This window comes from Aquarana catesbeiana, linkage group LG03 (genome assembly GCF_042186555.1).
Source record: "Aquarana catesbeiana isolate 2022-GZ linkage group LG03, ASM4218655v1, whole genome shotgun sequence".
NCBI lineage: Eukaryota > Metazoa > Chordata > Amphibia > Anura > Ranidae > Aquarana > Aquarana catesbeiana.
The window spans coordinates 330,761,603-330,784,399 of NC_133326.1; the positions used below are offsets into that span (position 1 = coordinate 330,761,603).

A 22,797-nucleotide genomic window follows, 5' to 3' on the forward strand; every position below is an offset into this window, starting at 1 on the left:
AGGTGGCAAAGCATGTGGCAGAGTCCGTTGTGATGGAAGGTGGCATAGCATGAGACAGAGTAAGTTGTGGTGGATGGTTACATTGTATGAGGCAGAGTGCTCCTGAGTGGTGGATGGTTACATTGTATGAGGCAGAGTGAGCTGTAGTGGATGGTTACATTGTATGAGGCAGAGTGAGTTGTAGTGGATGGTTACATTGTATGAGGCAGAGTGAGCTGTAGTGGATGGTTACATTGTATGAGGCAGAGTGAGTTGTAGTGGATGGTTACATTGTATGAGGCAGAGTGCTCCTCCTGATTGGTGGATGGTTACATTGTATGAAGCAGAGTGCTCCTCCTGATTGGTGGATGGTTACATTGTATGAGGCAGAGTGCTCCTCCTGATTGGTGGATGGTTACATGTATGAGATTGTATGAGGCAGTGCTCCTCCTGATTAGTGGATGGTTACATGTATGAGATTGTATGAGGCAGTGCTCCTCCTGATTGGTGGATGGTTACATTGTATGAGATTGTATGAGGCAGAGCTTCCCCTGAGTGGTGGTGAAGGGCGTGCACTAGGACCCGGCAGCTCTCCCTCTCCCCGCCCCTCCCCAGCTGCAGTCCCAGCCCCCTCCATCTCTCTCCTTCTCAGTCCGCTGCCTTGTCTCTCCATCCCCCGGCACACAGTCAGCCTGCAGCCGGTATGTCCTCCGTTAGCTTCAAAACCCACCGTGTGGAGCTGCTGGCTGCCTATCAGGATGTCATCCATGACCAGAACTCCATAGACTGGTGAGTAGGAGTGAGAGTGGTGGGTAGAGGTCCATGTCAGTGTGGTGGGGGGTGCACGTGTGTGGACTCTGCATTGTGGTGCAGAATTGGGGTGCAGGACACTGGAGGGGAGGAGGGGGGACACCTTGCAGTAAAGCCTCCATTCCAATGCACTGTGCAGCACTAATAGGAGGGATGGGGTTCTGGTGAATGGGGGTGCATATGATTAGATGGTGCAGTAGATCAGGTAATGTGGAGGAGCAGGGCAGGGTTGTGGTAGGAGGGGCCATAGGCAGAGCAGTGCAGGGATTGGGGTGCCTGCTGAGTGTATAGAATATAGGGCACCGCTTGGTGACAGTGGAGTATAGGGGTGTGTTATCATAATGGAGGGGTGCACTGAATCCATGACTGCTGATTGCATGGCTGACCCCCACAATACTGGACACCATGATCACAGATGCACCAAACATGACAGTTATCTGGGCCAATAAAGAGGAGCTCATTGTTCTCATCCATCAATCAGCCAGGCTCTGTGCTGCAGTAGGCAAGATGGGGGTCTGATAATAGACCAGCATTATCCTGAAGCATCCACCAGCCTGATCGCACATTTTAGTGGCAGTGCGGGCAATTCTCTATTTATTATTCTCATTGTCCTCCTCATTCCTCTATGGGAGACGACAATAAGATCAGGAGGGTGTTGCACAGCCAGGCGGATGGGATGATAACACAATGCCCAGACTAGCTAGGATGCTGAGCTGTGCAGAGGGGCCGAATGGGGGCTGCTGGGTTAGATCAGATCCTTTGTGTCTGCTGAGCTGCAAAAAAAGGGAATTGGAGGACATTATTGGTGAGCAAGGGAGGGTGGGTCACAGGATAGGAGAGAGCCCAGCTCTTTTTTTTTTTTGTGTGTTATCTGAGATGATTTAGGGGGGATTGGTGTGGGAGGAGACCTTGGGGAGACATTGACAACCTCCATTTGGGTGGGTCTGTCCAGGATCTAGAAGGCTTGGTGGGGGTGAGTTTGTTAGGGTGAGATCAGACAAGACGATTACAGCATGAGAAAAAAATGGTTGAGATCAGCCTTTTGGGTTTGTTTGAACTTCCAATGGAATGTTAGGACTTATGGGCTTCATTCACCTTTTTTGGAGGTGAGCTGGGAATGGGGGAGCGAGACATGAAATAGATGAGTTCTCTGGAAGAAATCAGTGGGTGTTAGCTGATGGGATGATGCAGCTCTGGTTACCAAAGTATACGGCCAGCTCTGTCCGGTGAATTGTGCTCTTGGCTCACATTCCTCACCCAGACTGTGTATTACCTCATTCCCCAAACCCCCCCCCCTTTTCTTCTTTTTTTTTTTTTTCTTCTTTCTTGTAGCAACCCTTTTCTTTACTTGTTCTTTGTTTCTGGTCCACTGTACAGTATTTCTCCTGCTCCTCCCACTTTATCCTTCTCCTTCCACCTTTATTAGAAATGCTCAGCCATTCTGTAACCCTGTCCAGTGTCAAAGAACGTCTCAGTGGCTGTAACCCTAATGACGTACCGTCACCTCGTGCAATTCTACAGTTTCCAGAAACCGTAGCCGATTAATCATGGAAGGGGTGACTTATAAACTGGACTGGGAGGATCTTAACCTTTTGGAATAACGTTTACATGCTTCAGGTTCTTGTGTGTGTGTGTGTGTGTGTGTGTGTGTGTGTATATATGTAATTGTTCATCTCTGCACTGTTCCACGTGCTGTTGCTTTTGTCTGGTGCCACACTACTTACAGTATCACATTTTGTCTTCTCCATTAGCCAGTTACCCTCTGCTCTTGGAAATGGTTTTTGGAGCCTGTTGCAACCAGTTTAGAATTGTCCTACTTTAGGTTTGAAAATGAATGAAGCATTCTTGCCATAAGCAAAAAGGATGCTTCCTGACTTTACCAGATAGCAGGCACACGTTTGAAGGGTTGCTCCAGAGTGTCATGGCAGGAAGACCTACTTTGCCAATCATGGTGTCTTGGTACAGAGGTTCCATTGTATGTTATGGCACAATGACCTCCTTTGCCAACCACAGTGTCTTGGTACAGAAGTCCCATGTGTGTTATGGCGGAATGACCTCCTTTGCCAATCACAATGTCTTGGTCCAGATTTCCCATTGTGTGTTATGGCGGAATGACCTCCTTTGCCAATCACAGTGTCTTGGTCCAGATTTCCCATTGTGTGTTATGGCGGAATGACCTCCTTTGCCAATCAGTGTCTTGGTACAGAGGTCCCATTGTGTGTATTATGGAGAAATGACCTCCTTTGCCAACCACAGTGTCTTGGTGCAGAGGTTCCATTGTGTTATGGCGCAATGACCTCCTTTGCCAATCACAATGTCTTGGTCCAGATTTCCCATTGTGTGTTATGGCGGAATGACCTCCTTTGCCAATCACAGTGTCTTGGTCCAGATTTCCCATTGTGTGTTATGGCGGAATGACCTCCTTTGCCAATCACAGTGTCTTGGTCCAGATTTCCCATTGTGTGTTATGGCGGAATGACCTCCTTTGCCAATCAGTGTCTTGGTACAGAGGTCCCATTGTGTGTATTATGGAGAAATGACCTCCTTTGCCAACCACAGTGTCTTGGTGCAGAGGTTCCATTGTGTTATGGCAGAATGACCTTCTTTGCCAACCACAGTGTTTGGCACAGAGGTTTCATTGTGTGTTATGGCGCAATGACCTCCTTTGCCAACCACAGTGTCTTGGTACAGAGGTCCCATGTGTGTGTTATGGCGCAATGACCTCCTTTGCCAACCACAGTGTCTTGGTACAGAGGTCTTATGTGTGTGTTATGGCGCAATGACCTCCTTTGCCAACCACAGTGTCTTGGTACAGAGGTCCCATGTGTGTGTTATGGCGGAATGACCTCCTTTGCCAACCACAGTGTCTTGGTACAGATTTCCCATGTGTGTGTTATGGTGGAATGACCTCCTTTGCCAACCACAGTGTCTTGGTACAGATTTCCCATGTGTGTGTTATGGTGGAATGACCTCCTTTGCCAACCACAGTGTCTTGGTACAGAGGTCCCATTGTGTGTGTGTGTGTGTGTGTGTGTTATGGCGGATTGACCTTCTTTGCCAATCACTGTGTTTTGGTACAGAGGTCCCATTGTCAATGAGAGACAGATATATGCCTGAAATGTCACCGGCTCTTGTGACTTTTCTGGTGTGCATTGTGATGGTTATGCTCTACAGATGTCCTTGTGTGGCTAAGGCTGGCCATATACTATACAATTTTAATTTCCTTTTTAGATTTACCTTCAACTAGGTAGTGCAAGGGCCTGCCTGATTGCATACTAATAGAAAGGGTTTAGGTGTGACATCATATTATATGGTTTTGGTAAATCTAAAGGAAAGTTGAACAAGAAAATGTTATAGTGTATGGGCAGTTTTAGAGTAGAATCATCAATATACAGAGTTAAAGCAATATTAAACCCAGCATCAAACATATATATTATATTGCAGCTTACCAATTCTTAAATGTGATGTCTGCATCAGTTTCCTTTTTTAGGCTTTATTTCCCTTTATTTCACCTTGTGATCTAGCCAGTAAGTCTGTTGTTTTTACGAACAGAGCAATGGCTTTGAGAAAAAAAAAAATGAATGAATATATATATATATATATATATATATATATATATATATATATATATATATATATATATATATATATATATATATATATATATTCTCCTATTAAACAACCCAGATGATGGTGCTGATGTCTTTATAAAATACCGTACTTGGCTGTGAGTGCCAATTGTAGACAAATTCCAGTGCCACACATAATCCTCAACTACATGCCCAAGCAATGAACACTCTCTTGCGGTGGAGTTGCATTAATGTTTCAATCTCATATAAAATCCAATGGACACTTTATTGAGTCAATACAGGTTAAAAACAAAGTCAACAGTGAGAAAATGGGATCCACATAAAAGCAGCAATCATAATGGGTACGTACACTGGTGTGCAGTAGATGAACCATGGTGGGACTCTTATCTGAGGCACACGCTCACAAACTACCGGACCAGTGGGTATAATGTAGCAAGATCCGTGCTCCCTGGAAGGTGAGATTGGAGGGAAGTTGCCACATTCAAACCAGTGGGGATGCTAGAGCTGCTCTGTCGGACTGGATGTGCATCACTGCTAACAGGAAGTCCTCAGGCGGCCATATTACCGGAGTCCACAGTGCCAGTAAGCATACAGGGTCTCCAAGATGACATGTTTCGAGGTCTTGCCTCTTTGTCAAATCTCTCTGTTTTTTTTTTTTCACAAGAGCAAGTTTTCTTCCAGATGTATCAGTTTACAAGGATGAGACAAAACATTTAACACTGGCAGGGGTCCTTGCAATGAACATTTTTTTTTTTTTTCATGTAAAACCTTTATCCCAAAAGGAAAAAAAAACACTGATGCTGTAACTGATCATAAAGTGTTAGCTGCAGTTTGGCTTCAGTTTGTTAGTGTTTTTAAACCTCCTAATCCATTTAAATCTACCCCCCCCCCCCCCCAAACTGACAATGCTGTTGTCTGCTATGCCTCTTGTGCTCCTTCGATCAGAATGGTGTCTCTCTAATACAGATCATGGGTGAAAAAAAGCCTAAAAAAGAAAACAAATGCAGCCACTACATATTGCAGCTTACCACTCCTTATATTACATTTTTTTGGGTTTAATACCCCTTTAAAGTGACAAGCTCTGGTTTGAAAAAATATTCAAGTATTTATTCTTTGCTCAAAAAAGTACCTTCTGTTGCTCTCAGCCTCATCCAATCGCCTTCCTTTTTTTTTTTTTTTTTTTTTTGTTTTTTTGCCTCTACTACCTGTCTTCCTTTTTTAAAGGGGTTGTAAAGGTAAGTGTTTTTGTTCACCAGTGACTGGCCCCCAGAACAAACCCCCCCCCCCCCCACCCCCCCATTTTACTTACCTGAACCCTCGAACTTGTCCCACGGAGACGAGCCTTCTGTCTGCTAGGGGGTTCTCGGCTGTTGATTGGATAGTTTGATAGCAGTGCAGCCATTGGCTCCCGCTGCTGTCAATCAAATCCAAAGACGCAGGCGCCAGGGGGGCGCGGCCAAGTCCTGCATTTGGCATCTATGGATGCCGAATGCTGGACTCAGGCGGTAAGGTAACCCACCCGGGAGAGCGCTTCTTCCAGGGGGTTATCTAATGTGGGGAGGAGACAAGACAGCCACCGAGGGACCCCAGAAGACTAGGATCGGGGCCACTGTGTGCGAAACGAGCTGCACAGTGGAGGTAAGTATGACATGTTTTGTTATTTAAAAAAAAATTACCTTTTAGTGTCACTTTAAGGCTTGGTTCACACTACTGTGACTTACATTGTGACTTCCTGGCAACTTTCAGGGAATGCCTGGGTAATCTTCTTGTAATGTTGGATTCAAATCGCATCAATATAGATGAGGATCCGAATTGGAGGCAGCTTCCATTAAAGTTTATGGGCACAAGTCAGATAGAACTCACCTTGAAGTAGTACAGGAACCTTTTTTCTAAAGTCGGAGGGACTTCAGTAGTGCTAATTAAGACTGCTCTTATTGACTAACATGGGATTTCACATGTCATGCAATTTGTGGTCTCCTAAGTTGCGGCAGTGTGAACTGAGCCTAAATGGTGGCTACGTTTGTTCTTCATAGTCCCACTGTATGTTGGAACATAGTCACCCTCTCTTGCTAACACCAGAGATGAACTAGGGCCTATGGGAGTTGTAGTGTGTGCATAGAGCAGTGCACATGACCGCAACTAAAAGGCACTGCTCATTCCAAACAAACAGAAGTGAGGGGGAGAAGGAGATGTCTGAGGACTCATGGAGGATGTTATGAGGAGGCTAAAAGACAGTTAGAAATAGTTAAATTGAAAATAGATTACAGAGAAGTGGATGTGTACTGATTATTTTTGGAGGGTAAGCATATAGTTTACTGTCACTTCAACATGATGTGAATGTAGTATTGCATTCTGGAAATGACCCTGTGTTCTTTTTTTTTTTTTCCCCTGATACTCTTCATTCATAAGGTGTGTGACCTATGATCACTTACTGTAGTTTGTGTCCAACCACCTAGTATTGGTTCATTCCTACAGCTAGCAGATCAGGTATCTCAGCCACATACCTTTTTTCTTTCTCTTTGTACTTTGCCATGGAGTCTGTGCTCCTCATCTTCTTTACTTCTCTTTTAAAAATGGTTGTAAACTCTTAAAAAAAAATAAATAAATACAAATAAAACAACCTGCAAGACAAAGGCATAATGAGCTAGTATGCATAGCATACTAGCTCATTATGAAATATTTACCTTAGATTGAAGCTGTTACAGCAGTCCACGTACACCGCTGTGGCTGGCGACATGTCTCCCGGAGTTATTTCTGGGTTCGCTGACTCCGGCGCTGTGATTGGCTGAAACCGCGACGACGTCGCGCATTTGCGTGGGAGCCACCGGTCACGGCACAGCTACTGAAGAAGGGCACGAGCGAGCTGATTCTTCAGTGCGCATGTGCTGATGACATCGGCACATGCGGATACAGTGAATATCTCCTAAACGGTGCAAGTTTAGGAGAAATTCACGGTACCTACAGGTAAGCCTTATTATAGGTTTACCTGTAGGTAAAAGTGGGGTAATGCAGGGTTTACAACCACTTTAAGCCCCTATATAAAATCTGCACTCACCAAGAGGAATATGTAGGCATCTTGCCCAATTCGCTTTTGAAGTTATTTGCCTTGCTCAGGTTATTATGCTGATCCACAGGCTTTAATGCTTTGAATCACTGATCCGAAACAAGTCTGTAGATCAAGAGTTCTAACTTTGCTCTGACTTTCTTGCCTGCAGTGGTTCCAGGTCAATTACTAAAATGAATAAAGATAAAAACAGAGCAGCAAAGTGGGACTTTATTTGAGGCACAAGGTATGTAGAGCCAAGCGCCTCCATCCCCGATAATTTGAACAAAAAGAAAAAGGGTAACGATGAATATGGCACGTACCTAGAATTATAGAACTAAAGACGTTGCATGAAAGCATTACATAGCATCAATTGGCATTCATTTGTTTAATTGTATAAAAATATGACGAGTAAAAATAACATAGTTAATTCATACTGTAAAAAGCCAAATTAATTTAAGGCATATCTCCATAATAAAAAACTGTATGCCTGGTTGATAAAATCCAATTGATATATAAGGTAATAATGCAATTATAAAAATAAGGGGGCAACTATTGGCTCATAATCCCATAATATAGTAACAATTAGTTCATACTGTAAACATTGTAGATTCAATGACCAAATTCCATTTAAGTGTGTCTCCATGATAAATAGCTGTAGCTCTGATTAGTTGGTACAATCCAATTGATATACAAGGTAGTTAATGGTAGTAATGTAGTATAAGCGAAAGGGCATATATTGGCTCGACGCGTTTCGTGGTGACTGCCACCCTTCAGGAGCAGGTATTAGGTAGGTGTCTATAAATATTAAAAAAGAAATTATATAATAGGTCTGTGAAGGGAGAGGGTGGGGGGAAAAACCCAGATTTTTCCAGAACTACTTACAAATATTCCTATGAGTTTGAGCATAGGCGTAGAAGGCCAGAGGCCGACCGAGGAAACATCAGCCCCCGGGAGCTGAGGTGGACTAACCCAGATATACAGTGATGCAAGTCCAGTAAGAGACACTAGTCCCCAGGGAATTTCAAAATTGGTTTTGCAATTATTAAAATGTTTAGGCTAAGGAAAGCCAAGTAGCTTACAGCTTTGATAAGGAGAGATCAGCATCGGCAGCCTTTGTACACGAACAGTAAAATGACATTGCCAAAAGCCCATTAAGGGGTCACTTAAACATATGGTAGCCCTTGTCACCCCTCTGAAAAGCAGCCCTTGGATCGTTTTTCAGAGGGTGGTTGACGGGTGAATTGGAGGCAATATGTTGCTTCCTCGCTGCTTGTTTAACCCTTAAATGGCTGAACAGCCATGCTGCAACAGCAGGGTTCCTCCTATGAACAGGTCAGGTTCAGCAGTGGTAGCAATAATCGCTATATGTGAATGAGCCCCAACAGTCCCACACACAGACGCCAGGTACCGGCCCCACCAGTAAGCTTATTTCTGTTTTCCGGCAGTAGCAACAATGGGGCAAATCACCACAAACCTATATCAGGTGTAGTTACATCCATTTGTTTGTAAGATGATCACCTATAACCCGCCTTAAGTCCCCATCTCCCATGTGTTTCTCCAGCTTATGGTCCCCATACACTAGATGAAAAATCGTTTGAAAATCTGTCATTTGGACCGTTCGTTCGTTTTTCGTCCAGTTAACGGGGCACAAATAGAAAATGCAAAGGAATAGATTGGAAACTTCTGCCGAATGAAGGATAAATTTGAAAGATTAATGTGTTTCTAGCCCATTAAAAATGTAGCTGTTCGCACTACCCATATGTGACAAAACGGATGAAAAAGTGATTCATTTTTGTCCATTAAACAATTTATAGTTCAAAATTTGGCCATTACATGATGGCACTGTTGTTTTCTCTTCGTTATTCGAAAACAAGTTCTACAATCTATCATTTCTTGACATCAGGCCTTGTATTGGTCTTTCCTCTTTATTAACATGTTACTATAGCCAAACCTTTTATGATTTTTTAATAGGGAATGAAGGTTAGGAGTCTCTACAGTGAAGGGAAGTCCTCTTTTAAATGGTCCATACATGCAGAGATTTATTTTGTTTAGTCTGCAAGCTAAACAAATTAAATGCATCAGATTCCTCCGTTGATGACAAACGGCATGGATGAACGAATGTCCCCTGCTGGCTGTTGTATTCTGACAGCCGACACTTGCACCTGTCAGAATGCCTGAGCAGTGATTGGCTGCAGTCACTGTTCAGCTGACTCTTTTCAACATGGCTCCTCAATTCCTCAATCTTCAGATCAAAGGGTTTTTTTTTTTTTTTTGGGCCGGGAAGTGCTGACAAGGTCACCCATAGGATGAACTTCCACCTATTCAGCAGGAAATGTCCAAAATTTCATCTATGGCCATTTTTAGATAGTTGTAATAATTAAAGGATATCCTCTCACTACTTGTGACATCTTTAACATTTTAGTATTCTTATCGCTTTCTGCCATCGTGACAAACAGGGCTTGTATACACTTGCAGCCACCATTACCACCCCTCTGTAAAGCAACAGCGGTAGATCACTTTTCAGTTTGACAGGCGGCTCGGAGCTGATATGTCGCCCCCCGGATGCCTGTTTTAAATTTTGAAAATTGGCAGCACCACATGGCAACAACCTGCATTAAACATGGCTGCAGGGTGACCTCAATCAGTTAAATGGATTGCATCTGGCAACAGTTCATCCTGCTGATTGCAACTGGTAGTAAAATAACTGGTAGTGGCTCAACCACTTATCACACACATGTAATTGAGATGAGCAAATCTCCCCAAGGAGACACAGATAGTAAGAAAAACTTGACCCGCCCTTCTAACCTTTTTCCCCTTTGCAATCCAAAAAGTTTTAGGTTGCATTCACGCCTGGGCCTTTTGAATCGCCGCCATTATGCTTGCGCCTTCAAAACGCTCTGCTAAAATCACAAATCAAACAATGCGAATTTCAGGTGCCATTCGTTTTAATGGCACCTAAAGGCAGTGCAGTAAATAAATTGCCGCAAACCACATTACACAAAGCTTGTCGCACAAAAAAGGGTTTGGGAGCTTCTTTCCGGCAACAAGCTTTGCGCATAGCGGTTTGCCGCGATTGCAGCACGATTTATCATGCAAGAACTGCACCACATTTTTAAGTGCCATTAAAATGAATGGCATCTGAAATTTAATGCTGTGCGTCTTTTTTATTTTTTATTTTATGCATTTTGTGTTTTTGGGAGGTGTTTTTTGTCATGCAGCAGAAACGCATTAAAAATGCAAGCACTGAATTTTTTTTCTATTTCCGCTGCGTTTCCATTGAAGTCTATAGAACCAAAAAACACAACCTGCTGACCCTTTTAAAAAAACGCACAGATTTAAAACTCAGAGATGTGAATGTGACCTATAGGAAATCATGTGAAATGGACTGTAGCACGTTTCTGCAAAACTGAAACGCACTGAAAAACGCATAGGTGGGAATCGGGCCTTAGTGGTACACTTTAGACAACAAGTATCTTTTTTTGTTATCCCAAGTGTCTTTGCTTTGACAACTACCTTGCACTTTTCTGCTATTTCTTTTTACCCCATTTCTTTTCATTCTCTAATCTAAAGGTGGGATAAGTGATCCGATTCACACCTCACTGCAGTTGTGCATCGCACAAGCGATCTCTGTGTGATGCGATTTCAGCCATAAAGGTAGTATGGCTGAATTTGCATCGCATTCGGACCAAACCCGCAGAGGACCCTTTTTTTTTGGTCCGCACCAGAATTGGATCGCATGGGTGTTCACTTTGTATTGACACTCCTTGCGAGTCAGGTGTGAAGAGGGAACCCTGGATACAGAAAAGTGGAACCTGAGCTCAGAAGAGTAAGCCTGGGTTCACACCTATGCGAATTAGATGTGCGTTTCCGCACATCTAATTCGCATAGCAGGAGAATGTGACTGGCTCCCTATGGAGCCGGTTCACATATCTCTGGGGCGGCTGCGGAGCGCACTGCACAGAAACGCTGTGCGTCTTTGGCTCAGTTTCAGGGCCGAATTCAGGCATAGAATCGGCCCTGATTCATCCCTGAAACGGGGAACAGGGATGCACAGCGCTCCTGTGCGATCCGCAGCCCGTTGTAGTGTCAACCCGGGCTAAAGGTTAGTAGAGGGGCTCCATATAGAAACGCTCTACAGCGTAAGTACAAAAATGTATTGATACGAAAATCGCAGGGTTCCCGCATCGCACCAGTGTGAACCGAGCCTCAGATGTGGTCCAAGAATGTCTTGATTATCCTCAGAAATGTAATACATCTAGGCAGACACTTTTAAGTTTTCTTAACAATTGCAGTTGAAAGATTGTGTCCTGGAAATAACACCCTTGGGATGCAGACTATGAACGGTTGAATAGTAATTTTCTTCCTTGCTTTCAATCACATGTTCCATCTCTTACCACGGTTTAGGTACAGTGTTTTTATTTTTTAAACCCCTTCATTACGGTATTGTGACTTTCTATTTTATGTACTTGTTATGTGTTTGCCATCTCAACGTGTTTCTTTAATGTTATAAATCCATTAGTACAGAAATCCATTAGCTGGCATTGTTTCTTTTTGTTATGCTTCACTTCTGAAATATGAGCACTCTATCCAGTTGGTGCTGAGATTGGTTTAGTGTCGTTCCACTGCATTACACATTCTGCTTACACCAAGGGGGGTGGGGGGGTACAGCTGTGTCCTGTACCTCTGCATTGTCTATATACCTGATCAGTGGCAGCAGCAGCAGCTGGTGTCTAGTCATGAATGCTGCATGGTATAATGCCTCTGCATTAAAGCCTTGAACTTGGCCGCTATGTCTTTTTATTATGCCTCTTAGAGAAAATACATTTATTTTGCTCAAAGGTACTTCACATATCAGATCTAAGCAACATAGCCTGAGGTAGTAAGATCTGGTACAAAGATCTGCATGAATAAGCCGAGTTCTGTAAATCTACACGTTGTGCATATTTTAGCATTAAATTGGATACAATGGACACAGATTTCCTGTTCAGTTTTTTTTATTGTAAAATCTTCAGGTCATTGGAAAGATAGTATCCTAATTGTACAGGACACAGGCTGGATAATTATTGCACATGTCACATGGAATGATTTACCATTATTGATTTAATCACAATGGACGTATTGATTGTTACTTTAGCCCTTATTTGTATGTATGCTACACGCATTTTTGTAACACTTATTTGCAAACAAGTTATTTTTTAATTTTGTATGTTCATCAGTATTTTAGCGTGGCATTTTGATTTATAAGGTTTATGTTGCACAATTATATGGGACTGTGAACAGTTTCAGCAGCTGAAAATGATCTATAGCATCAATTTTAGATTTTTATTTATACTGGTAGCTCACAAGACATTTTAATTATTCATCTCTGGATTTTCATAGGCCTGGGTTTTTGGGCTGCTGCCTTCAGGTGATTAGACGCTGGCAAAGCTTTTGGCATACCCTGTAACCTGCCTTGCACCAATACCAATATCAGCGCTGATACTAAGCATTTGCCTGAGTACTTGTACTCAGGCAAATAGTCAGTTCATATATGTGCAGGCTGCTTAGCAGTGCGATTTTGTTCAGGGGCAATTCCAATGCAAATTGTAGTTTGAGATTAGAAATTGCTCCTGAATCGGAGTGAAATTGCAGAGGACTCATTTTCAAATTGCACTGTGGCTGGCCTGTGAAGAGGCTGTAAAAACTTACTGAAACCCACATGAAAACTGATGTGAAATCTGTGCAGTTTTCATGCATATATGGTGTGAACGAGCCCTAAAAGAGCTGTCACTTGACACTAAAAGTAGATATTGGTAATTGGTATCATCCTCCTGCTTGGCGGAGATCAGCGGACAGATTCCCCATTGAGCAGGCGGGTCTGCTGCCAGAGTCCACCCATCTGAAAGAGGCCTTACAGCTCTAGGGTCATTGGTTTGAATCCCAGTCACAACACTCTGGATGGAGTTTACATGTCCTCCTTGCACTTGTGAGTTTTCTTTGGGCACTTCAGTTTGGTCCCACAATCCAAAGACTTGTTGGTAGACAAATTGGCTCCCATCTAAATTGGCCCTAGTATGTATGCATGTATAGTAGGGACCTTAGACTATAAAGGCAGGGACTGAAGGGAGGGCTCCTTCACATCAGAACACGGTGCAGGAAACCTACGTTCCATGTACATTTCCTGCTCCGTGTTCAAAACACTGTGTGTGTGATCTGCTGCGGGTATCAATATATTCCTAACACCCCCAAACGCAGTTCACAAACACAGTGCGTTTACCTGCACCAGATTGCATGGCACCATTTGGTGAAGTGCGTTTTTGAAAAATGGTGCATGCACTACTTTTTGTGTGAATTCAACCCATTCCAATGAATTGGCTGAGAATTGCACCACACTAAGTAACATAGGACTCGCACAGATACTTGGTCCATGTGTGAAGCTGCCCCAAGTGTACAGTATATGTAAATCGCTGTATAAATAAAAATGTGCATCCTGTAAAACAAAGGTTTAAAGTGGTTGTAACCCTAAAAGATCCTTTCATTGGCAGCCCCTCTCCTTTTATCTATCCATAACACACTCCTGTAAGTGTTTAAAAAAAAGATGCCTCTTAATACCTTTTTCCAGTTACCTACAGGACGGTCACGTGACTCCCAGCCACTCTGCTACTACAATCCAGGGCTACAGTGGGAGGAGCCGAGATCTCCCTCTGATGTCGGCTGGGAGTCATGTGACGCTGGGAGTCATGTGACCGCTGTGCTGGCCGCTCAGCACCCCGCACTATAGCCCTGGATCGTAGTAGCAGAGCGGCCAGGAGTCACGTGCCCAGCCTGAAGATAACTGGAAAAAGGTATCTTTTTAAACAAACACATAGAGAGTGAGTTATCGCCAGATAAAGGAGAGGGGCTGCCAGGATGTTTTGTATAGGGTTTTTTTCTTTAATACGAATAGCATCAGGAAGGGGGGAGACAGAGACACAAACAAGGGAGCTAATGGGCAGGAAGGGAGGGGGTGAGGAGGCACAGCAGCTGACCTCTGTAGTCAGGGCTCAGAAGCCCTGATTATCATGGTCAGCTCAGGGGGAGTTGCAGGATCAGCCAAGGTTTTTTAAGTTCAAAGAGGGGCAGGTTAGACAGCACAAGCACTGTACTGTTTAATCTGCTATAAGGCAATAGGTGCTCCTATCTATTTTTTTTTTGTTTGTTTGTTTTTTGTTTTTGTTTTTTTTGGTTACAAACACTTTAATACTTTTCATACCACCAATCTTCAATTTTGAAGAGCTGCACTAACGTTGTTAAAGCAGTCTGTATTCCCTGTGCCTTTTCATTAAATAAAGAATAAAAACAAACTTGAAGCGCTAAGGTTGCTGAAGAATCTTCGACCTCCGAGACTTCCGGGAATGTCAGATGCCTGTCCCCTGCTGTGCTCGGTGACTCCTTCCTCCGTACCCAGTGTCATTACAGGATACATCGGTGACATAGGAGCTGGCAGAGGGAACCACAATGGCTAGTGGAAAGGTGTTGGAAGACAATTCTTCAACAAGCTTAGTTTTTCAATATAGCGAAAATTGGCAGCAAGACGGGTACACTTTAAAAATAAGTTAAGCATGTTTCAATTGCCATTATTAGTAAAAAATAAAAAGACTCCCCAATCTGAGCTTGAGCAGTAATGTTCTTTTTAAACAAGCATTGGCTGTCTGGCTAATTGGATTTATCTTTAAGGCCTCAGGGTGGGTTGCGTGTATGTGCTGAAGCATTGTTCATGAAATCTAAGGTATATGTTTTTGAAGTACAAGGATGCTCATTATGCCTTTTTTTCCCAGAATGTTACTGTAGTGATGTGAAATCTCATGCCTGATCTATAACCCTAAAGAAAAGAGAACATCTTGAAATGATAACTTTTTTTTATTATTTTTTTCTGTTCTACTAGAAGTCTGTTCAGCCCACCCTGGCCTTGTGTCCTATTAGGTGTGGACATATTCTCACACGACTCTGATAAAATATTATGGGAAAATCAACGGATCCTAAGGAGTGGCCGCCTTTGTGAGAATTGCTTAATTCTGTCTAGAATTCTTTATTTTTAATGGTTCATTCGTTATTATGAACGTGCTTCGGGAGAATTGTATTAACTATTTAAAACCCAATCAATTTTATGTTTTCTGAAAGCAGAAACCCTGTAGAATAAAATGATGGTAGGCGTGGGGTGATTCAGAGTGGAGTAAAAGTGATCAGGAAACTCTACAGCTGGTCGCTGTCTGGGGGAAAAAAAATAGATTCAAGTTTTATTGCAACCACCTTGTTCACCTTCATTTTTGCACAGATGTCCTGTACTGAAATTGCTTACTCTGATTTCACTGCACACTGTGAGCTTCTCACAGTGTGCATTAGAAACTGCAGAGCCTGCCTCATTTCCTGGCTGGTGGACTTCAGCATCATCTGGTCCTTTTTTTTTTTTTTTTTTCCCCAGCCTGACGGTCCCTGGCCAGCCCTTCATAGAGGCTCAGTATCGTATATGGGTGTTATGTAGGGTAGTCTGCATAGAAATTGCAACACTTTCAAACTGATAACTACCCATAACTCCTCCTAAGAGCCACCCCACTGCCCTTGAGAGAGGAGTACTGAGGCAGGGTTCTGTGATGTTTTGAGGAAGCTATCTAGAGCACCCTGCCAGCCCTCCCAACATCCATGATCTAACTGCATTGCATATAGAAGCACAGAGACCCAGAAATGACCTCACTGGGTTTGGACAAGGTTTGTATCAAAAATGGGTTTTATTTTAAATGAATCATTAACATGTTGATGAAGGGAGAAAGGGAAAAATCAGGAAAGGCTAATTGTAATCAGAATATACTCCATCTTTAAATTCAGATCTTTGTATTTTGTGCCATGCATGAAAAGTGATTGCTACACCAAGTTTCTGCCATCAGCAAGCCTTCAAAAGTGCTACTGTAATGTAGGCAGCAAGAAAAAAAAAAAAACACTGTCAGATTGTATGTGAAGCTTTGTAGAAATCCTCTGGAGGATCCTATTCATATATGAAAGTATTTTGGGCGTTGGCCGTTCAGGCACTGAGCACTGTCTTGTGGAGCATAGAGAGGATGCTCTTCTTCATCCCGTACCCCTGAAGTGGGGATACTTCAATAGACTCAACAAGTGAGCTTTGGGATACTGCAGGTACAATCTAGCACCATTTGATTTACGGTAGGAAATTTTTTGGGGTAGTGCTGTACTTTAAATACTCCTCATTTTATATAAGAAGATTTTATACACTACCAGAGGGTGCAGCAGAATTCTTGATCAAGGGCATTTGCTCATCTTGTTGAAGTTTAGAAATATTGGGCCTTCAAATATTGTAATTTGACAAAAATCCTGACATTTTGAACCTTTTGCTATGTGATGGTACCAGGCAGTGTGCGATGATGTCATCAGGCATAGGTGGTCTCTCACATCACAGCTTGATAATGAAAAGCTACACATTATGATGTGTAATGAGAGGCTGAATTTCTGACACACCGCTTGTGTAACCATGCATGAGATCAAGAGAACTCTTCTAAACTTTTTCAACCTGCCCATTCTTTATTCTGGCAGTTTAATGCTGATATAGTACAGTCCTTTTTGGCAGATCACACTTTGTTTAGAATCATTTGGTTCATGTGACAATTTTAGTGCAATATTGTCTTGTAAAATATATGCGAGGTACAAATTAAATGTGATTGGCCACAGCATTTTAAACCCCCTTTTTTTTTTTTTTTTTTTTTTTTTTTTTTAAGAGATGGGGACCCTGAGGTCAGGAAGGGGAGTCTGATGGGGGACCCTGAGGTCGGGAGGGGGAGGGAGTCTGATGGGGGACCCTGAGGTTGAGGGGGGGGGGGAGTCTGATGGGGGACCCTGAGGTTGGGGGGGGGGGTCTGATGGGGGACCCTGAGGTTGGGGGGGGTCTGATGGGGGACCCTGAGGTTGGGAGGGGGAGTCTGATGGGGGACCCTGAGGTCGGGGGGGGTAGTCTGATGGGGGGACCCTGAGGTCGGGGGGGGTAGTCTGATGGGGGGACCCTGAGGTCGGGGGGGGTAGTCTGATGGGGGGACCCTGAGGTCGGGGGGGGTAGTCTGATGGGGGGACCCTGAGGTCGGGGGGGGTAGTCTGATGGGGGGACCCTGAGGTCGGGGGGGGGGTAGTCTGACGGGGGGACCCTGAGGTCGGGGGGGGGTAGTCTGACGGGGGGACCCTGAGGTCGGGGGGGGGGTAGTCTGATGGGGGGACCCTGAGGTCGGGGGGGGTAGTCTGATGGGGGGACCCTGAGGTCGGGGGGGGTAGTCTGATGGGGGGACCCTGAGGTCGGGGGGGTAGTCTGATGGGGGACCCTGAGGTTGGGGGGGGTAGTCTGATGGGGGGACCCTGAGGTTGGGGGGGGGGTAGTCTGATGGGGGGACCCTGAGGTTGGGGGGGGGTAGTCTGATGGGGGGACCCTGAGGTTGGGGGGGGGTCTGATGGGGGACCCTGAGGTTGGGAGGGGGAGTCTGATGGGGGACCCTGAGGTCGGGGGGGGGAGTCTGATGGGGGGACCCTGAGGTCGGGGGGGTAGTCTGATGGGGGGACCCTGAGGTCGGGGGGGTAGTCTGATGGGGGGACCCTGAGGTCGGGGGGGTAGTCTGACGGGGGGACCCTGAGGTCGGGGGGGGGTAGTCTGACGGGGGGACCCTGAGGTCGGGGGGGGGGTAGTCTGACGGGGGGACCCTGAGGTCGGGGGGGGGGTAGTCTGACGGGGGGACCCTGAGGTCGGGGGGGGGGTAGTCTGACGGGGGGACCCTGAGGTCGGGGGGGGGGTAGTCTGACGGGGGGACCCTGAGGTCGGGGGGGTAGTCTGATGGGGGGACCCTGAGGTCGGGGGGGTAGTCTGATGGGGGACCCTGAGGTTGGGGGGGGGTAGTCTGATGGGGGGACCCTGAGGTTGGGGGGGGGTAGTCTGATGGGGGGACCCTGAGGTTGGGGGGGGGTAGTCTGATGGGGGGACCATGAGGTCGGGGGGGGAGTCTGATGGGGGACCCTGAGGTCGGGAGGGGGAGTCTGATGGGGGACCATCATCTATATAAGGGGGGGCACTGATAGGGATTTTATTCTGGCTTGGAAATATTTGTAAAGTATACAATGTGGCCCTCGTACTGAAAACTTTGGAGACCCACGTTTTTAAAGGCATGAGTTATCAGGTGTAGTGAGGTGTTTGTTAGTGCAGACATTTAAGTTTTTGGAGTTGGGAATATGTTTCTACAGTGATATTATTTAGCTGAATATTTCATAATAAGATAAATGTTGATGATTATGACTCCCTAGAAACCCAGAGGAGTCCCAACCATCTGCAGTTCCCTTGTGATCCCAGGAGCTCCATTATATCCGGATGGGAGGAATCAGTTTCACAAGCGCCCACATCAAGCAGTGTGTGTGTGTGTGTGTGTGTGTGTGTGTGTGTGTGGGGGGGGGGGGGTTATAGAGAGAGGTCCATGCTACTGAATCTGGGTATTTGCTGACATACTTGAAAACCCTTTATGGTGTTATACATTTCCTGCCTGAATCAGAACATGTACACATTTTTCTGGAAATCCAGAGGAATTCTTTTGTTGGTAGAATGCTTTTAGCCTATTGATTCTCCTGCTATGTCAGAGCTACTGAAGTGAATACACTATTCAAATAGAAGTGGTAGTCGGTATCATCTACAGGCCTCTGGGTTAAATGTCACATTTACATGAATAAGGTTGACATCTAGGTAGAGGTATAAAGCAGTTAGATCCCTTACCAATCCTGAGGACCAGCCATGACACAGCCATGGAGGAGGTGACACCAGCTGACAGACACCAAGTATTTTAATGGCAGCTGTGGTGGAATAAGGAGCAGCAGGGGATTGCTGGAGAGATGAGTATATGGAGTGGCAGAATTCTTAGCTTGGGAACATATGATTATTTTTATTTTTTTTATCAGCCAGTGGGCTGAATGAAATCCAAAATGCAAAATCCACTTGGTAGATGGTGAAATCCTCCCCGCTGTGATATTGTATTTTGCCAGCAGGACTCTCCACTGATAGAATAGACTGATCAGTGTCCGCAGCCGGCTAATCGAGAATTTTTTTTTTTTTTCAACAATCCAGTTGGACAGAAGTTTGGGCGCGGGGGAAGCCAAACACAATGGCTCTGCGGGAGGGATTCCCCTGTCAACAGCGTTTTATGTTGATGGGGGAATCGAGGGTGCAGGAAAGAAAATCACTGTCTATGGCTGGCTTTAGGGTATTTTGACAGTCGGCTGGCTGTCAAAATACAACATCTGCAGCAGTGGATTCATCCATCTCTGCTGAATGAGAAAAAAATAAATGTGTATGGCCAGCTTTACCTCCTTTTTCTTGTTGCAACAGCTGTGCAGGGTGTCCATATGAATCTGCAGTCCAAGAGCACATATTGCTATCGGTAATCAGCACCTGATCAGACACCCACCCTCTCTTCTCTGCAATACAAGTCTTTGTGATGACACTTTAGAGGGTGTGGCTGTTACTCAGCTATACTGGCTCTGAACACTGGAGGTAGAGCCATATATTTTAAGATATTTTCAAGCAAAAATTAGCACAAATTCACAGAATGAATGCACCAGAAGCAGGGATATCCTTGACCGCAGGTCCTTAGGTGCAGCTTCTTCTCCAGTCTAAAAAATATTGAGTAGCAGAATAGTGACTTCACTAAATACTCCAAATCTTGTGAGACTAAAGTGGGCCAGCACTCTCAAAGAGTGGGGAGTGCTGACAGGGCCACTATGGCTTGAATTATAGCTGATTTAACAGGAATCGTGTGAAATTCAAACTGTATATGGCCACCATAACAGCAAGGCAACTGTTGCCTTTTAGATGAACTTAAAGCTGAAATCCGTCTTTTCATGTATTTTACATAATTCATTGTTGTTCATTTGGGACGAACTAACCATGTCCATGTCTAACCATTGATTCCTCCTATTGGCATAATATTTTCAGCACTTTTGACTACCTGTAATGGGTGTCATGAGTAGGATGTGTGGCAGGTGATGGTGGTGGAAGATCTACAGTCACTCCTTATTGTTCACCAGAATTCAGAAGATTCACATGCACAGAATTGAATTTATTTTGGACATTCACTAGATTTTGTTATTTATGGACATTTTTTTTGGTTTATATGAAATCATTTGCTGACATTGTCACGCAATTTTCATGCACTAGCACTTTTTATAGTACATTTTAAGTTTTTTTGCCTTGAGAGTGTGGTTCAAATTAATTCATCAATTAATTTTTTTTTCTCCCATACGTTTTAGTACAAGGGGCTGCTCCCAACATTACAGTTTGTTTATACTTATCACCATTTGCGCAGGTTTAGGGCTTTAACCCTCCACCGCGATATGCTGTATGTAATAGCAAAGATTCATTTTTTTAATTCGGGTCCCCTTTAAAGCCTATAAAAGATTTTAGTGATTGGGTTTACATATACTGTACTTTAAGGTGTTGTTAATTTAAATGAACCCTAAGATTTGGGTCGCTGTAAAACCACACAGCTCATGCTTTTACTGGCCCTCAACCACTCCCCTTTATCGACATAGGCTAGGGGTGTACACATGCCCCGGCCACGATGTTTTGCTTTGCAGCAGGAATTGTACCCCCTGTCATGTTCAAGTGAATGGGGCTGTGCAGCAGCTGTGTGCAAGGCCTATGGTTGCAGCACAGTAGTGTGACATTTAGGGGGGTTAAAACAGGCAGTGAGGATGTGACCTATTGCCTCCTCACATCCTGTCAAACGCCTGTGAAAAGTGATCTAAATGTGAATCGCTTTTCAGAAGAGCGGAATTCCTTGCTAGTGTAAATGAGCCCTTAGTCTTTCTCCCTTTTTCCATTAGTGGATCATGGGTGCAATGCACAGGCTTCTTGCAGGCTTTTCTTACCTCGTTGTGGACCTCCCACCTATGGGGCTGAGGAAATATCAGTGGACAATAAGTGAGCAATGTCACCTAACTTGTGCTCCAGTGCAGTGGAAGATGGGACCTTTAGTGTTTTTTTTTTTTTTTTTTCACAAATTCTAATAATGACAGTATGCTGCATGAAGAACCTTCACCAGCTCACCATACGAGGTGAGATTATACAATTTGATTGTATAATCTCTGTACAATAAAATTTGCCGATCACGACTGTTCATCCGATATTATTTAAAGGGAACATTTTTCTTGTGTGATACCATATCATATGATTTTCGTTTAATCAGTACAGTCTTTGTCTGAAAACAAAATACAAAATACAATATGACATCACTACTGATTTTTTATTTTTTGTTCTGTCGTACAAGAGTTTTCGTAACTTTAGTAACCTCTTTATTTTTGATATGGAGACTAGCATGCAAAAATGAAAAATGTGAACCGTCATTCGTCTGATAATCTCATCGTGTGTACGAGGCTTAAATGTGCAGTATATGAAATGCTGAATTGATTTTGATCTTATTTGGATAGACCTTTTAAACATGTACACATCAGACTAATTGTGTGTGTCATCATTCAAACTCCCGAAGAGAGACCTGATTTCATGGCTGTAATGCACTGATCATGTTCCATGCTTCTTTTGATATCTCCTAACATCTGTTTAGCCATTGACTTCAGGCTGTGGGGTAGTTTTTAGTTGAAAGAGCAGGAGGATGTACATTTCCTTTTACTGTCCGTTGTCCTTTTACACCATCTGTTAAATTAAAATCAATTGATGGGTCCCCTCTACATCCTTGAAGAAAACAAAGCGACTCCCAAAGGGTGCATTGTAGAGCACTAAGCCAAATAGGGAATGCAAAAAAAAAAGAAAAAGGGAACTGCCTTTTTGTTTTTGCTTTTCAGAGCCTGAATACTGACTGCTGAGTGTGTCAGAGGCCTGATTTTCTCACTGGTGCAAGTGATGAATGTTTGGTAGATAATGTATTCCTTACATACAGTGTTCACAGTTAAAGCGGGGCTCCACCCAAAAGGGGAAGCTCCGCTTGTTCGTACCCTCCACTGCCACATTTTGCACTTTTTTTTGAGAGGGTGGGGGGCGTATACCTGGTTTTGACAGGTCCCCGTTCCCACTTCCTGGTAAGATCGCCATGCAGCGATCTTTGTCATGTCTGCTCCCCCCCCCCCGCAGCCTTCAGGCTTCACAGCCGGTTTCCTACTGCGCATGCGTGAGTGGCGCTGTGCTTTCTGAATGGCCCCATCGTCTTCAGGGACACACAGGCGATCCAGATGTGGAAACGACGTACCTCGCCGCAGCGGCGTTAGGACGGAAGTACACATTTGTAGACTTCAAAAGGTACAAAACAAATAGAAAAAAAAATGAAGGGGGGGAGGGCGGCGGTGTTGTCCTTTTTGTTTAAGACCTAGTTGTATTTT

General features: G+C 44.2%; 1 protein-coding gene across 5 annotated transcripts in view; it reads left to right on the forward strand.

Annotated features, from left to right (window-relative positions):
- Positions 1-583: 583 nt before the first annotated feature.
- The window catches only part of DBN1 (drebrin 1), a 167,314-nt gene continuing 145,100 nt past the window's right edge, over positions 584-22,797 (forward strand). For 4 of the 5 annotated variants that reach the window (XM_073620506.1, XM_073620507.1, XM_073620508.1 and 1 more), the window contains exon 1: positions 584-768. In XM_073620506.1, the coding sequence (XP_073476607.1) occupies positions 683-768 (86 nt within the window). In that variant the 5' untranslated portion in view covers positions 584-682. Of the gene's footprint in view, positions 769-1,854; positions 1,896-22,797 lie in introns of those variants that run through there. The other variant, XM_073620510.1, reaches the window with a different exon arrangement.